Source organism: Symphodus melops, assembly GCF_947650265.1.
Source record: "Symphodus melops genome assembly, chromosome: 13".
NCBI lineage: Eukaryota > Metazoa > Chordata > Actinopteri > Labriformes > Labridae > Symphodus > Symphodus melops.
Window position 1 is genome coordinate 13,440,560 of NC_136703.1, and position 15,616 is coordinate 13,456,175.

Genomic DNA, 15,616 nt, shown 5'->3' on the forward strand with positions numbered 1-15,616 from the left:
TTCTTATTGATGTGTTTTAAGTAAATCTTGACTGATAGTCGATCAATCAATCTTTTGTTTAGCGCTAATTCATGATACAAAAGAGCAGGTGTTGGTCGGACAATTTTTTACATGAAAATATATATACAATTATTTTTTTTGTGCAACTTTAAACCACTGCACATCAAGGATTTTGTTTTACCTTCAGATAATGTTTTTAGAAAAAAAACTTTGTCTGGTGAACAAATGTTAATGTTTATAGTGTCTGGGTTTGGGTCTTATTGTTGTTGCATATAGCTTAAATAGGCTTCTTTGGTTTGTGCAAATTCAGGTTTGTCCAGCCTGTAATCTTCTATTTAAATCCCGTATTATTTTTCAGTCAGTCAAAAAGAGAAAAAATGACCACAAGAAATGAGCAACATGAGCATTTTGGGATTTTTTTTTGACATATAAAAATTATAAATCAGTGGCATGAGTATTGGAAAAGTATGCATGGTACCAAAAAGGCTGTCCATTGTATGAAAGCATATTGGTGTATAACATAATGTGATCACTTCCATTAACCATCAGCCAAAGAGAGGACATTGCATCAACTAGCATATTATATTTTCTATCCATCAAGGTTCAGCTATCATGAAATGTTTAAAAAAAAAAAAACTTTACACTGTACATCAAAAAGCTTTTCAATTAGAACACAAATTCTAAAAATGTCAATTCTACTCAACCACTGCCAAGGAAATCACACTGAGAGGAAAAAAAAGGTTATGTAGTGGAAGCATTAAGAGAATCAGCTTACAAGGCAAGTACAACAATGGTCTGGTTGTCAAAATGCTAAATGATCTCAGTGACCGTCCCCTCAATAGAGCAGAACACATGGCTGCCATGTAAACAGAGGGAGGCGGTAGGGTGAATGAAGGAGGAATGGAGGAGAGAGGGGACACCAGGTCAATGCAAAGCTTCAGCTTCAAAGCTCTTGAGTAAATTGTATGAAAATAAAGAACATTTATCACCCTGTACAAACACACTGAAGATTTCAGTCACCTCAGGGTGACATTCTCTCTTCTCAAAAATCAGAGCGGGTAGAAAAAAGAGAAGGTGCCAGGTGTTTGCCAACACCAGCAACAAGCCATCTTACCTCATGCACTTTCATTTTCTAACCTTGAGCAGATAAAACAAACACCCTTCAGTTGTGTCAAACAACACAGTTCCATAGAAATTGCTTTTGTTCCACATGAAAGGTCTTAAGCTATGTTTTCTTTGTTTCTCCATGGCAGACAAGCAAAAGAAAAGCAAACCAACTATCACACACCTGTACAGAAATCTGTGACAAGCGCTGCTCTAAAAGCAAAGCTCATGTCAGAAAATCATTTGAAATCTAACCCAACAGAAATATTGTATTCCAATGTGGTCCAAACCTGCAGACAACCCATTCATAAAGAAATATGTAACAGGTTTGTTCACAGTTTTTACAATTTCAAGTTTTTGAAATGTTAACCTTTATGAAGCTCAGAGAAGACCAGATAGTTTTGTGTTTTGTGTTTATTTTAATATAAATATGAATGTGTATGTGCTTCACTGGATGACACAGAAGTTCTACAATGATGAATTTGGCTAAAAGACAAAAAGGGGGATCACTCTAAATATGGAATCTGTTGAAATTTTGCAGAATAAGCGAGGATTGGGAAAAGCTAGAATGTTAAATTAAAGAACTATAATATGTTTTATGATAAATAAAATAAAATATTGATACAGATAAAGGGTTGTGGCAATGAAAAGTGAAAAAATAAAAATGATCAATTAAAACAAGCACATGCATACAATGTGTACAAAGACATGCATTCACTCTATCTCTCTCTCTCTCTCTCACACACACACACACTCTCTCTCTCTCACACACACACACACACACACACACACACACACACACACACACACACACACACACACAACTGGAAAAAGTGACCCAAATAAATACTGGTTTAGAACAATACATACATGTATTTTACCCATAGTTCATTAAACAAAATGAAGGGCAAGATCACACTGGATCAAAAATGGAAAAGCATGCATTATTTCACTGCTCTACTGTAGCTTCACTCTTATCAGACTACAAAAAGTGGGGAAAACAGGGAAGTAAAAGGAGGGAAAGATAGAGAAAGAGAGAGTCCCCTGTCCTGAGCAGTTAGAGCCACCTGGTCAGCCAGGAGTGACAGACTCCCCACACCACAGGGCACAGGGTGCTTCCTTCAGCGGTAATTCTTCTTCAAACCTCCATCTTTGTTCTGCAGTCCAAGGGGAGGAGGAGTAAGGATGGGTAGAGGTGTAATCAGATGAGATGGTCACTGTATTACAGTAGGTCCAGTTTGGATAACAAAAGTGTTTGGGATCTGTGTTAGCTTGTGTGGAGGTTGAGAGGAGGAGGTATATGTGCAGAGGATGGACTGGGAACTGAGGGAGCAGACTGAGGGGTGTAAATGGGTGAGGGATGACGGGGGTCTGAAAGCCAATCTTCTTCTCCAAGTTTATAGGGCCTGTGTCTTCAGCTCGATGGGCTCTCCCCTGGTCTCCTGCTGGCCCTCGGCCTCTGGGGGCCGGGTGCCCTTCAGCGTGGCGAGCCTCTCAGAGAGGCCACGCATACGGGGGAACAGCATGAAGTCATAGAGCAGAGCACCCATGGCACCTCCAATCATAGGTCCTACCCAGTACACCTGCCATTCACAGAAACAACAGAGGATATGTTAGTGAAGCACTAGATTTTACTTTGATGTGCACAAGTTTGTTGTATGAGGAGATTTAAGGATCTTACCCAGTGATTGACAAAATTCCTGACCAGGACAGCAGGGGCGAAGGACCTTGCTGGGTTCATACCTGCTCCAGTGTAGTACATCTAAATCAAAGACAGATAGAAAAGTTTATGGGTACACTAAAATGTCCTTTTGGATTCCAGATAGCTGTTAAGATGTTTACATCCTCCTGGTTGGTTCTTACCCCTAGAAGATGTCCCATGAGCACAGAGAAGCCGATGGCCAGGGCAGCAGAGCCCAGGCGTCCGTTGCGACGCTCATCAGTCACAGCGAAGACGCAGACAACGAGCTGCAGGGTGAGGAAGACCTCCATGGTGGTTGCCATGCCCAGGCTGATTCCTGGCTGCAACTGGAAGAGCAGAAATAAAAAATGTGTAAGTTATTATGCAATTGAGGTTTTTTTTGTAGTGAATTTTACTTGAATTACATCATTTAAGAAGTTTCAAGGAATTTTCAAAAATTACGTTTAGTTTACAGTATTTTTATGATTAAATAATTGAAACTAAACAGTTTATGTTTTAATGTAACATTTGTGATACAGCAGTCAAAAGCAGATATAGTATTTCAATTACTGGAGGTTAAACTTACTGTGTTGAGTGCCAGGTTCCCCCTCATGTTGCTGGGTGTGACCCCATACAGCACAGCAGCACCAGCCAGTGCTCCCAGACACTGAGCAATGATGTAGAAGAAAGCACGGAAGAGAGACATCTGGGATCCGATCAGGTAGGCAAAGGTAACAGCTGGATTGATGTGTCCCCCGCTGATGTGGCCGATGGACTGAATGAGGGTGGCAGCTGCCAGCCCAAAGCAAAAGGCAACATGGAGGACATTATGGGGCCCCGTGGTCCAACGGAGGGCGGCCCCCAGCCCAAAAAATACAAAGAACATGGTGCCGTAGAACTCTGCGAACACCGCCCGCCAGAAGGACATGGACCTGAACTCCCACATGGTTGGTGGTCAAAGATCAACGTCTAAGCAATGGAGGGATGAAAGTCAACAGAAAACTAACCAATTTACTGAAAGGAGATGCAAATTCTCCTTAATGAGTGTTTGAGACCAAAGATCACAGAGTAAATGAAAACTATTTGCCCTCAAACAAAAGCTGCCTCTCTAAAGCTAAAGAAACAACATATAAACTACAAAACACTTAACTCTGATCAAGCTGCTGCTCTGCTTTCTGAACTCTGATTTCTGTCATAGAGAGCTCCCCGTTGGAGCACTGTGCTGGTCTCTGTGCATCTATGAGCAAACCCCGCTGGTTGTTAGTAGAAGAACATGGGTAGACAAACGTGAAGCATGTCCTGCAGACATTCAGCCTCTTTACCAGAGCAGGGGGAACCCAGAGACCTTTTTATAACACCCCCAGGGCCACAGTAACCCCACTGAGCCCAAGGGAGGGGCCAGTGAACAATACTACAAATCAAAACAATTTTTTTTAACCCCTCTCCTGCCATGGCCTCTGTCTCTTTACTCACATTTAGGAATGATATGGTAAAAGGGCACCTTGATAATCATTCAAACATCTTTTTGAAAGAGCTTTGTTGGGTGAGGACAGAGATGTAATCTTTATGTTGGAGCATTGTATTACTATTCAGGGCTTTTGAGCTGGAAATGGAACGCTACCATCTGAGTACCACTAATACATTATTACAAGCCAAGTGGTAGAAATTCCATTCATTTGACATTGGGGCTGCAAAGCACTTCAAACCTTAAAATAGAAAATCAGTGGGCATGTAGTAGGTGAGCTGGTGGATGGGAAGTGCAGTTAGAGTTTTGCTTGATTTGAAGTAGTTTAGATATTTGTTGATCCCAAGTATGGAACTTGTGCCATTACATTATCCAAAGATTACTTTTGTTTTCCAAGCTCTGACACAGTACCACAGTGCGAGCAATTTCTCATATTCTCAAATTAGGTTTGTGGCAGCAGAACTCATTAAGCACAGTTTTGAATTGTGTATGGCAGTATGTGCGCTGGGCGGGCTTGTGGGCTCAGGTCAGATAAAGCAGTAGAAAATCCAGGGCTGGAGAGGAAGAGGGGAGAGCAGGCCTGGCATTGAGCTTCTGCACCGGAGCATCATGCTGACTGGGGCAGCCAGAGGGACAGTCGCAGAACTCTGAAAGGATTATGCTGAGCTCACTGCTTTGCTCTTTTCATGCGTGGAAACAAAACGCTGGCAGCAACGGTTTCTGTTGCTTTCTATGATCTGTTTGTCTTGCCATCGCTTTCTAAACCATGCATTCCCTTTTTCATGGGTGATTTAATTGTTACTCTTACTTTATAGAGTTGTGGTAATGACAAAAGAAGGAATCCAAACATCATTTAAATACATGTTTAAAGTTAGACAAATACTCAAAATGTTTCTCATCAATCTCAGCAGCCAGACTTTTGGACGTTTTTTCCTCATTACACTCAAAACATGAGAAGATTTTTAACTTTGATATGACTGAAGAAAGATTCTGCTGTCCTTATTCAGGCAGATTCATAGTTTGCCAGTTGGTACACCTCTATTGTGGTGAGTATTTTGGCCTTCTCATGACTCCCTCTGTCAATGGTAAGCCACCTTTTGTGGTTTTAAGCCCTCAGTTTAGTTTTTACAGGGGAGGGGGTTGAAAAGGTGCTTGCATTGTATTTTCCTGTCCCTGGGTCCAGACTGCTGACTAGTACATAAAACATGGACCCCCCCTTAAACATCTCACTTTGGAGTAGAATCTGTGGGCTGCCCTCACCACACAGAGGTGCAAACATGTAGGCTGCTGCAGTTAACAGGAAATAAAGAAATAAAACAAACATAGTATAGCTGCTAAGGTGAAAAAAAAAAACTAACTGCAGGGGTCTTTAGAGATGTTTCACCTCGATGAAATTAGACATGACAAAGTGAATTAAGTTCACACATCCACTGACAACAATCTATGTTTCTCTACAAATAACCCTTAACTGGGTAATAATTAATAATCTTTTCAAACTTCTTCTGTGAGGGCAAGTTGTATGCAATGCTAATAATGAAGATATCACATTGAAAATTACAAATAAGTGATGTTGAAAACATAGAGAACATGGTCTCCATTTTCCTTTTTTACAATTAAATAAGTGGCTACTGTGTTAAATAAGTGTATGTGTGTGTGTGTGTGGGGGGGGGGGAACCTATGGAATATTCTTTAATGATAAAGAGAATTGAAAAGAGTGATAGGAAAACATCATCAACATTTTATATTCAAGGAATTCTGCAAAGAATAGGCTCAAGTATGTCTCGATACGAAACTTGTACTTTGTACCACCTGTAATTTGAAAGTGCACTTTCCCCCCCAAAAGCTACAAAGAAAGTTTTTTCAAACTGAGTGAGACTGAAAAAGATGATTTCTTTAAAGCCCCTTTTGTTGCAGATAGCACGACCCCTTTAAGGCCTTCTCCTGACTTTAACACACCTTTAACCCACACCTGTGTAATTAAGAAGTCAGCAGCAAGCCATGCTCACTCCTTTTGTTTGCTGAAATATCCTGAGCTGCTGGACAGGCTGCTGACAACATCAGTGTTGACTAGAGGTGCATTATTATTTGATTTATTGGTGTGGCTCTGATTAGTGTTTATTGTTTTCCTTAAAGTGTTAAAATCACCTGACTACCTCATCACTACAAGTGGAATTAATTTGGAATTAAATAGATGAAGAAACCTTACCCTGGCTATGGGCCAAAGTCCTTCTTCAGGTAATTAAATTGATCCTTCGCAAAAACCACCACACCATTGTTACCTATGCAATTCTTGATGATGACTCTCAGTGTACCATGCTTCTATCAGAAGCCACCAGGCGGCAAGGGCTTGTAGGGACCCCTGAGCACCTGTTAATATGGACAATCAAACAAGAGACGAAAACCTTAGATGATGCGTCAGTCAGTTTTGAGGTTTCACCCTTCCTTAACCCACAGAAAACCATCTCCACTAAAGAGGCATTAACATCATCTAAACTCTCTCTAATGGATCAGATATATCCAGTAGAGAAGCTGCAAAAGCGTTATCAGCACTCACAGGGTCTCCCACTACCAGCCTTATCTAAGGTCCAGCCTTTACTTTTGATAGGAGCAGGTTAACAGTCACTTTATAACCCCCACAAAGAAAGTTTGCTTTTGCCCACCAGGAACACCAGTAGCCACACATACCCAGTTGTGTCGGACACTCAAGGGCAAACTGTCCTTTAGGAGCACTCTGCCACTCAGGCCCTTTTAACCATGATGGGCACCCCATATGCAGAACTCAACCACCAGGTGGAAAAGCTATGGCAGGTGGATATTCTCCCCTTTCAAAATGGAAAACTGATAAGGTCTAAACAGGACAAGCAAGCCATGGGTATGATGGAAGCCAAAACAGTCAGTCAACATTGATGGGACTGTGGAATTAAATAAATGAAGAAACTTTACCCTGGTCCCTACACTTTTATTAGTGTACCATTACAGAAGCTTTAAGTTTTGAGCAAGTCTCTACACACACTTTTAGTCTAGAACTCCCTCTGTGGGTTTTTGTTGCTCAGCTGCAGCTCAGCAGGATGCCGTCAGAATCATTCTATTCACAATAGGAGTCACTTTGATTTGTCTACTGGTGCTATATTTGGCCAGAACAAGAAATCATGATTTTGTCTCCCACGACAGGGACCTCTTATTGTGCAGTATAGACAAGAAAAACATATAGTGTAGGGAATAGTTTCAGTGCTGGCTTGTCATTTTGGCACACGAATCGAGGTTGAAGAATGTAGTGAATGTATGAAACTGGAAAGAAATGATCAGACCAGTTTAAAAAGCTGTGTTAATGAGATTTAAAAATGGAAAGACAGTCAATATTTTGGATTTGAGGTGGGAGGGAGTTCTAGAAGGGTGGGGCAGATCGACTGAAAGCGCTGGGCACCATAGTGGACAGGCGTGAGGGTGATGTCGTGAGTTTAAGGGAAGAAGACCTGAGAGTGTGTGTGTGTGTGTGTGTGTTGATGTGCAGGACTTAAGAGAGGTACAGGTGAAAGATGTGACACACCTAAGAAATACAAGTACACGTTTGGTTGAAACAGACTAAAATATACTCAATATACAGTCTAAGTACAACTTAAGATATTGTTTTTTCTAAAGTATTCAGCTATGTCACATTTACACTAAATACCTTTTTAGAGCGACATGTTGCCTTTTCACGAAGCACTGATTGCATAAGTTATAAGATCTTTCAAAATAGTGTCAAAGCAAAATATGTTCAACACAGAACACATGGTAAATGAATATAGAAGTGACTTTATTGATGCCCAGAGTTAATTTAAAAGGTGCCACATATACAAATTAATCTAAATTAGCCTTGAATTTAGTTGCAACACATCAGTTTTGTTAATACAAACACTCCAATCATTTCATTCCAACACTAAAAATAAAAAGTCAAACTGAAATGTTGAGTTGAGTTCTTCAAGTGTATTTTCTTTCTCTTCAGTGAAATGTTGAGTGCAGTATTGGCATTATTTTTACACTGCCACGTTTACGATGCAAGTACTGCTTCCACAACTGACCTCCTGCATCATGAGCAGTTATGTCTTCCTAAGTGTATTCTCTCTTGTAACTTCAGTCATTCAAACTTTACTTGAACAGGATTTGTTTTAATCTCAAAGCCTTGTGTTAAACAGCCTGAAACAGTTTATTACAAACTCCCACAGAATGAGATAAAAACTAAAGTGTTCCAGAGGTGTTGCATAAAATACAAGCCTTCAAATATTAGTCCTAGTGACAAACATTAACAACCTGTTCACTATTTGGGAAACTCTTAGTACGCAATATAGGATTTCTGGTCTCACCCCTGAAGAATATCACACTTGCGTACCTGCTACCAATTCTAATAACTGCATGGAATAAAAACATGCTTATTTGTAAATGTTTGACTGTCTGCCATCTACCATCATTTCAACACACTGTAAATTGCACAAGCATATCAGTTTATTGTTTAACGCTGAAATATATTTAAAAAAATGAAATCACTGTTTAATATTAGCAGATGTTGGCATACATTAAAATCCCCATTTCAAGCAGAACTTCTGCTTTTAAATTAACAAACAAAATAAGTGCATTTCACATTACAAACATTAAAGGGGGAAATCTGTCATTATAAATTTACTTTATGGGGGAAAATTGGCATTGTTTTGAGTTTTTCTCATATTAGAAATCACAATGTTCAAAACATATCCTGACATTGCAAAAAAAAAAAAGAAAAGAAAAAAGAAAGGAAAACAGAGAAAAAGTGTAAGACACCAGCACATCCCATGACAGTCATTAAAGTCAACAAACAACATTTTCATTTGAACAGAATTGTCCATGCAGAACAGAACAGCAAAGCACAGCACTGTATGTCTGGTTCTCTGTGCATGTCTGTATCCAACAGCCACTCCCTCTAGGGTTTCACTTTGGAAACTGCAAAGAGAGACGAGGTTTCTTCTCCGACATGGCTTCCAACTCATGTCTTGTGCCTCTCTTCAACTGACATAACTTGCTTTTTATTTATGAGGAGACATGTGTATACATCTACTCAAGGTCAGGCATTTCTGTAGAGACAAAAAATAAAAGCAGGATATGTTTGAGCAAGTGATTACATTTTAAACCTGTGCTTTTGCCTAGCAATCACATTCAATCAAGAGAAAGCAAAATAAACAGAAGTGATAACATATCTACAAAATCTGGTTCCTGTGGGTTTTAGATGGAATTCAACATTAACTCATACCTAACCATCTCTTACTTAACACATACCACAGCATTTTGAATGGCAGCCAATGTATTCACCATGATATGTAGAATGACGTCTTGTCTACCTTGTCTAATTTTTTTCATTTAACAGATCTAACATCAATATAGCCTAGCAATATACTGGTAATCAACTAACTTTCTACCTGATGAGGTTTAGAGGATACAAAAAAACGCTTTACAAAGTTACTTACTGTCATCGTCACTGTCTGCAGCCTCATGCTGCAAAAAAAAAAGGCACACACACAACAATCACAATCTTCATATAATACTCTACTAGGTATATTTCAGGAAAATAAAACAGTCTCTTTTAAAATTACATGAAGTACAAAAAGTATAACAAGTATAAAAAACATACCTCTTCGTCTGCTGCATCTAAATCTGGTAGATCATCACCTCCCATGGTGTTCATCATCTGGAAGATACACAACGAACCCATGTCAGTGCCCTTCAAATGTGGCACCACAGTGTAAAGGAACGCTCATATTTGGCTTTCTTACCTCTGAGAATTTGTCAAAACTTGACAGATCCTCATCTGATTCATCTTCCCAGTCTTTCCAGTTGTTGAAATCCACACTCAGCCAGTTGCACTACGACATTTTTTATTAAAACAAGACATGTTTTTCAAATGACAACTCCTTTTATTTTAGATCCATTCCACCGTTTTGTGGAAATTATCACAAGAAATTGGACTATTCAGATTCAAGTATTGTTAGTATATGGCTAAAACAAATGAGCCAATAGCTAATATATTCATTTTCAACTTGTTTGGCAATTAGTTATAGCAACTGCATCTGTTTCACAACAAATCAGTACCTGAAACTGACACAAGATTTATTTCTTCAAAGCCTTCAAACTTCAATTACCTTTGATTTGTCTTTGGTAAGTCGTGGCCATGACTTCCCAACTTCTGCTTTTCGTAAACAACACAACACAGACCTGTCAGTGCGTCTGTGTTTGGATCCCTTGGCAGAAAAGAAAAATAATTAAGGCACTGAAGAAATAAAACTGATAGTAAACTGCATCTTTGGCTATGAAAAAAACCTACTTTAGGGTCAATCTCTCCAAAAAGTTCCACTGTATTCTGGAGTTTGACTTTATCTGCTCCATTCAAACAGCTGTAAGGCAGACAGAAAAGAGAAAGTGTTGTTTTCTGTACCACTGTTAATAATAACTTTTATAACCAATATGATAGTGTTTTTAACCATTGCGCTTTAATGCAAAGAATCAGGACCGTTTCCTGACATCTTAAAGCTCATTAGATCAATATAATTAGGATTGTGGTAAATCGAGCAGGGGAGACCAGCATTTGAGAAATTATATAATTTCTACATTTACTACTTTTAATTGTGCAATCAGTTGTGGCATGTCGCGACTTACCTGAAATCAAACTTGAACGTGTCAAACTTGATGAGCACATCTTTGCTGTCTTCCACACAGAAGTCTACAAATACTGAATCCCTTCTGTCATACCATTTAGCACTTGCAGGCTGCCTAATGACAAGGAGGATATAAATGACAATTATTATGTGCATTTATTATTTATTTTGATCTGACCAGTTAATTCTTCAAGAAGAGTTTAATGCTTGTTCATGTACATGTTTCACAGCCAGCTCTAATGTTATGCTTCTGTGGCTCACGTGCACATGCAGTGAGGTCACGTTTAAACCATGTTGACAAAAGCTTCATTCATTCACTTCAGCTTAACATGGGTGCAACTTAAGTATCACTCTGCTTGTTACCTAATCGCTAAAACCTCTTTCTTGGTGAAGTTTCAGAATGACATGTACCTAATATAGCAAGAGTTTAAACTACAGATGCGACATTCAAAGTATTGGTATGGTTATTTTGAAGGAGGGGAAAGCATATTTCTAAGCGATGTAATATGGCGTAGGCTTACTCTCGCTTTGGGCATATCGTAGAAGACCGTTTTCTTAATGCTAACATAAACGTTACCTCATGCTGCTTGACATTAGCCTGCTAGCTAACCATAGCTCTGCCTATAAAAGGCGCGCTGATAAACTGTCTGAAAGTCCGATTTTTTTATTTGACACAGTTGTGCCAGGACACATTATACCGAAGGAAATCAAGCCGTTGGTTGTGAAAAATGCGCCCTGCACTTTTGTCATGACAAGATAAATAAGTTGTGACAGCAGCACTGAAGCTAACTCGTGTACTTAGCTCAGCTAGCCAATGTTAGCTGTTTTCTCCGCTGTAGACCACACATCTCCTTGGTTACGACCGTTAACGACTACAAAGTAAACCCAAGACTTACATCTTCACTGTTATTGTAATTTATTTCTCTTCGTTAGACCCCGATATAGATAATATTGCTATCTAGCGAATAGTGCCCGGCAAAATCTGTGCGCTGACACATAAACAGTTAAACGTTATCGATTGATGACGCGCTCGTCCTTCGAAACATCGCGAGTTTTCATGGCTCTCTTGTGACGTACGGTTTCATCGCTTTGTCACAATCATGATAGGCCGGCTCAGCCGGTGGATATTTCGGTCTGTGAGTACAAAAACAACAGCTCCACCATTGTGGAGGTTTAGTAGAAGGCGTGAACAACAGTAGGGCCTACTTGTTGATAGAGAAAATGAATAACTACTTTATTAGCTTATTATTAATCAGAATAGTCATTTCTATCATGTGGCTGAGTGGGTCACAAGTAGGCTGCTAAAGAATATGCATTTGCCTCATCATTGTGAAGTTGTGTTTAGCAATACGTAGTCTATTATTCTAAATGAAGAAGTAGGCCTTTAAGGTTTTGGCATGATGCAAACGTAGCCTATTTCACAATTAGACCTACCACAAGTGGTCAACCATTTGAACAATTATATGAACATTTAAGATATCCACGATGAAAGACAATTGTCTTTACAGATATCCACAAGGTCATTCGTGTGATTATATTTGTCTTTTAATTAGAGATATCTAAGGTAGGTATAATGTATTTCTTTCTATAGGACAACGTCTCATATCCACAACCCAGTTGTTAGACTAGTCAACATTTTTAGCATGTTTTACCAAAATGATAATATAATATAGGCTACTTTCGAATATCCTACGTTTGTTAAATAGTGAAAATGAGATTGTAGATCTGTAAAAAAAGGGAGTTTTTCCAAAGAAGAACTCAGTTGCAGATATCTTAATGATTTATTCTGGGTATATGGATGAATGACATTGTGAATATATAAAACTGAATGGCCAATACACAGTAATTGTAAACGTGATAAAGGAGAAATAATGTATCTGATATTACAATTGGGATAGAAATTCTTATGAGTCAGACATTATTTTATAAAGGGATATAGCGACTAAAATAACACATTTTTATTTGTTATTATGATATCTATAATATTTTTAGGGAGAGGTGAGGGTGTTTTCTAACAATGGCACATATGTAGGCTTATTCAGTTCGCCATGTGGATCCAAACGTTATCTTGTCAGCAATTAATAACAACTAGTACTGATGCAGATTTAGGAAGGTTTAGCTGCAGCATGTGTCATTAAAAGCTTGTTTTCTTAATAAAGATGCACTGATAACATTGTGGAGGCAAAAACATCTCCCTTTACATACCCTACTCTTAATACCAGAGGGGAAATATCTTAAACATTTCAGGTCCTATAGGGCCCGTTAGAAGTAGGCTAACTGCTTGTCTTCCAATGAGGTTCAATGAGTCAACAGTTGAAAATCCAAACCAAATGTATTTCTAAAGCGCATCTAAAAACCAAAGCAGACTTTAGGAGAGGCTTCAAGCAGATGGACTTTGATACCAAAACATTGTCCAAGAGGCATATTCACCAGTTTGAGTCTTGGCAGCTTCTTATAGAGAAAAGTAGCCTATAATACAAGTCAAATGAGACAAAGATGACATTAGGTGAACTTGAAAGGAATAATGCCACATAGCATAAGTGTGTGTGTTGGAAATGTAGCTATTTCTGATCTGAAATAATACAAATGTATCTGCAAAGAATACTCTGAATCAGAAAGTCAGATAATAAGCCATCCTTTTGATGTTTTATTTAAAAATAAAAGTTTTAAATGTGGTCCAGCTGACAGGTTCCTCCTTTGGCTTCATTAGCATGACACTATCCCTAAAGATCTTCAAGCTTATAGATGTGGCTGTGGTTTACTTATGGTCTCTGTTGTTTAAGTTGGCACATTATATAAAAGGCATTTTGTCTTAGCGTTTTGTTCATATGCAATACACATACTTTTCAGAACAGCGAAGTATCAACACTTTGCCTGTCTACATTTTTGTTGAAACGTCAATTTTTCCAGACCCTTTAAAAAAAAAAAAAAGCAACAGCAAATCCACACAGAATTCACCTTCCCAGAAAACTTTGCATCTTCTAACTTTACACGGATAGATGGAGAGGAAGACACCAAATTCTGAGAAAAGCAACACACTGAAAAACTATAACCCAAAAGTAGACTACAATAAATATTTAATAGATCTTGAAAATACTGCTTAGTATTTTAGAATTAAAACAATTTTATGACACAATATTGATAATTATTGTTTAACTATAAATTACAAAAATGACAATAGTGATAATAATGACAATATTTTTTATCATAATAAAATAATTAGTCCTGTAATGTATTGCCTTAAAAATAAAGCTCTGGATTAATAATAGTGTAGGCTGCTTTGTCAAAGTATTCCCAACAATGCAGCATTGTTGTCCATAAATCCCAGCAGCCTGAAAGACAGCTTCATTTGCATCATAACTGGATGAGTGGGTATTCCCTGGATGGAGCGTGGGCTGGACACTTGTGTGTACTTTCCGTGTTATAAGCGTTATGTTATAATGATAGCTCTTAATCACGACAAAAACTATGATTCACCCCCAGACCAAAAGAAAAAAAAAAACACAAACCACCATTTTTCACCCAATCAAGTCACCCTTAGTGACGAACTTCCTGGTCACATTTCCTCGTATTGGTCCCAGTCCTCCTAATGATAATGTTTGCTCCTTCCACAGTCAACAGGGAGGAGGACGAGACGTGAAAGAGTAGACCCGGACTTAAAATTACTGGAAAGAGCAAACCATCGACCTGGAGAGAGCTGTCACACAGCTAAGCTAAAGAGAAATGCTATTTACTCAGTGTTAGCCCAAGGACGTACGAAGAAGGCAAACACAGCCGAGACCGAGGAGGACGAGGTGGAGGATTTGGATGTGCATTTTCCGGGACCAGGGGAGAACTGTCAAAAACCTAAAGAGACATGAACTTGGAATATGTTTGAATAAAATGTCTTGACTACGAAGGACGTTTTTATCTGCGGATAAACTGCAGCAGCACGTCAGAAATAAAGGCCTCATCTGATGGCTCTTTAATCCGGCCAGAATCCTCCCTGACAGGCAGCGACGAGCTACAGCAAAGGGTGAGGTACTGAAGTAATCCAGGGGAAAACCACTTTAGCTAAATGTTGACGTGAAATCTATCAAAGGCTGAGCTAATGTTGCGTTATCGCCGAATTTCCCTTTGCTGCTGCAGAGGATGGCTCAGTCAAAATACCAGCACAGAGCAGCAGCTGTGATACCGTTTGTCCCCTTCCTTCAGTGTTTCCTCCTCTCTTTTTCTGTTCAACAGGACGCTTTATTCGCAATTGAGGGGATTTATGGGATCACAAGGTAACCTTTCACCCTAAAGAAGTGTCACTTGTGTGTGAGCCTGAGGCTGTCATCGATGTTTCGTGTTGTCCGCGTGTGTCGGGCTTTAGTCTCCTTTGTTTACAGTCTGAATCTTTGAACAGCTGAGAGCGCAGCTAAACCGCGACGTTGCCCGTGTGATTCTTTGACGTCCTGCAACCACTGCAAATAGCTTCATGTGTAGCTGTATGCAAAGAAAGTGATTGAACAATATGCTACAAATGGCCCACCTTTAACTGTACACCCACAGGTAAACAACATAACAGAGATAGGTGCTATGTAAAAATTCCACAATCAATCAATGACGGCTAACTCAAACAAATCAACTTTGTAGCCATGTCAGAGCAAAATGTATCATAATTCAATTATACATGGCTTTGTAGACTAGTGTATAGCTTTAAAGGGAACTTCTATAACTCTGTAC

The 15,616-nt window shown here is 39.1% G+C and overlaps 3 protein-coding genes across 9 annotated transcripts in view; 1 reads left to right on the top strand and 2 right to left on the bottom strand.

Annotated features, from left to right (window-relative positions):
• Nucleotides 1–15,616, top strand: part of LOC306834143 (putative E3 ubiquitin-protein ligase DTX3) — a 71,852-nt gene that overhangs the window by 51,431 nt on the left and 4,805 nt on the right. The window contains exons 1-3 of one of the 7 annotated variants that reach the window (XM_079359938.1): nt 11,962–12,045; nt 14,524–14,924; nt 15,134–15,174. In XM_079359938.1, coding sequence (XP_079216064.1) covers nt 15,162–15,174 — 13 coding nt within the window. In that variant the 5' untranslated portion in view covers nt 11,962–12,045; nt 14,524–14,924; nt 15,134–15,161. Of the gene's footprint in view, nt 1–11,961; nt 12,046–12,111; nt 12,429–12,454; nt 12,474–13,493; nt 14,930–15,133; nt 15,175–15,616 lie in introns of those variants that run through there. The other 6 variants (XM_079359941.1, XM_079359940.1, XM_079359939.1 and 3 more) reach the window with 6 other exon arrangements.
• mipa (major intrinsic protein of lens fiber a) lies at nt 397–4,082 on the bottom strand. The gene is made up of 4 exons (XM_079360258.1): nt 3,372–4,082; nt 2,968–3,132; nt 2,786–2,866; nt 397–2,687 (listed from the first exon to the last, which is right to left on the bottom strand). Exons 1-4 carry the CDS (start codon nt 3,729–3,731, stop codon nt 2,502–2,504), a joined length of 792 nt encoding a protein of 263 aa, XP_079216384.1. The 5' UTR covers nt 3,732–4,082; the 3' UTR covers nt 397–2,501.
• ptges3a (prostaglandin E synthase 3a (cytosolic)) lies at nt 8,026–11,943 on the bottom strand. The gene is made up of 8 exons (XM_079359948.1): nt 11,806–11,943; nt 10,911–11,024; nt 10,579–10,648; nt 10,397–10,495; nt 10,031–10,120; nt 9,889–9,945; nt 9,725–9,752; nt 8,026–9,334 (listed from the first exon to the last, which is right to left on the bottom strand). Coding segments are annotated over exons 1-8 (480 nt in total). The 5' UTR covers nt 11,808–11,943; the 3' UTR covers nt 8,026–9,314.

Bases quoted from the DNA above. Each gene is read 5' to 3' on its own strand.
- mipa (XM_079360258.1), bottom strand. From the start codon at position 3,731: ATGTGGGAGTTCAGGTCCATGTCCTTCTGGCGGGCGGTGTTCGCAGAG. The intron at 3,133-3,371 runs GTAAGTTTAACC...CTGCTCTTCCAG, and splicing joins GGAACCTGGCACTCAACACA to TTGCAGCCAGGAATCAGCCT. The intron at 2,867-2,967 runs GTAAGAACCAAC...TCTTTGATTTAG, and splicing joins TCATGGGACATCTTCTAGGG to ATGTACTACACTGGAGCAGG.
- ptges3a (XM_079359948.1), bottom strand. The intron at 10,121-10,396 runs GTAATTGAAGTT...AAAATGTCGTAG, and splicing joins TTACCAAAGACAAATCAAAG to TGCAACTGGCTGAGTGTGGA. The intron at 9,335-9,724 runs GTAAGTAACTTT...TTGTCTCTACAG, and splicing joins TGCAGACAGTGACGATGACA to AAATGCCTGACCTTGAGTAG.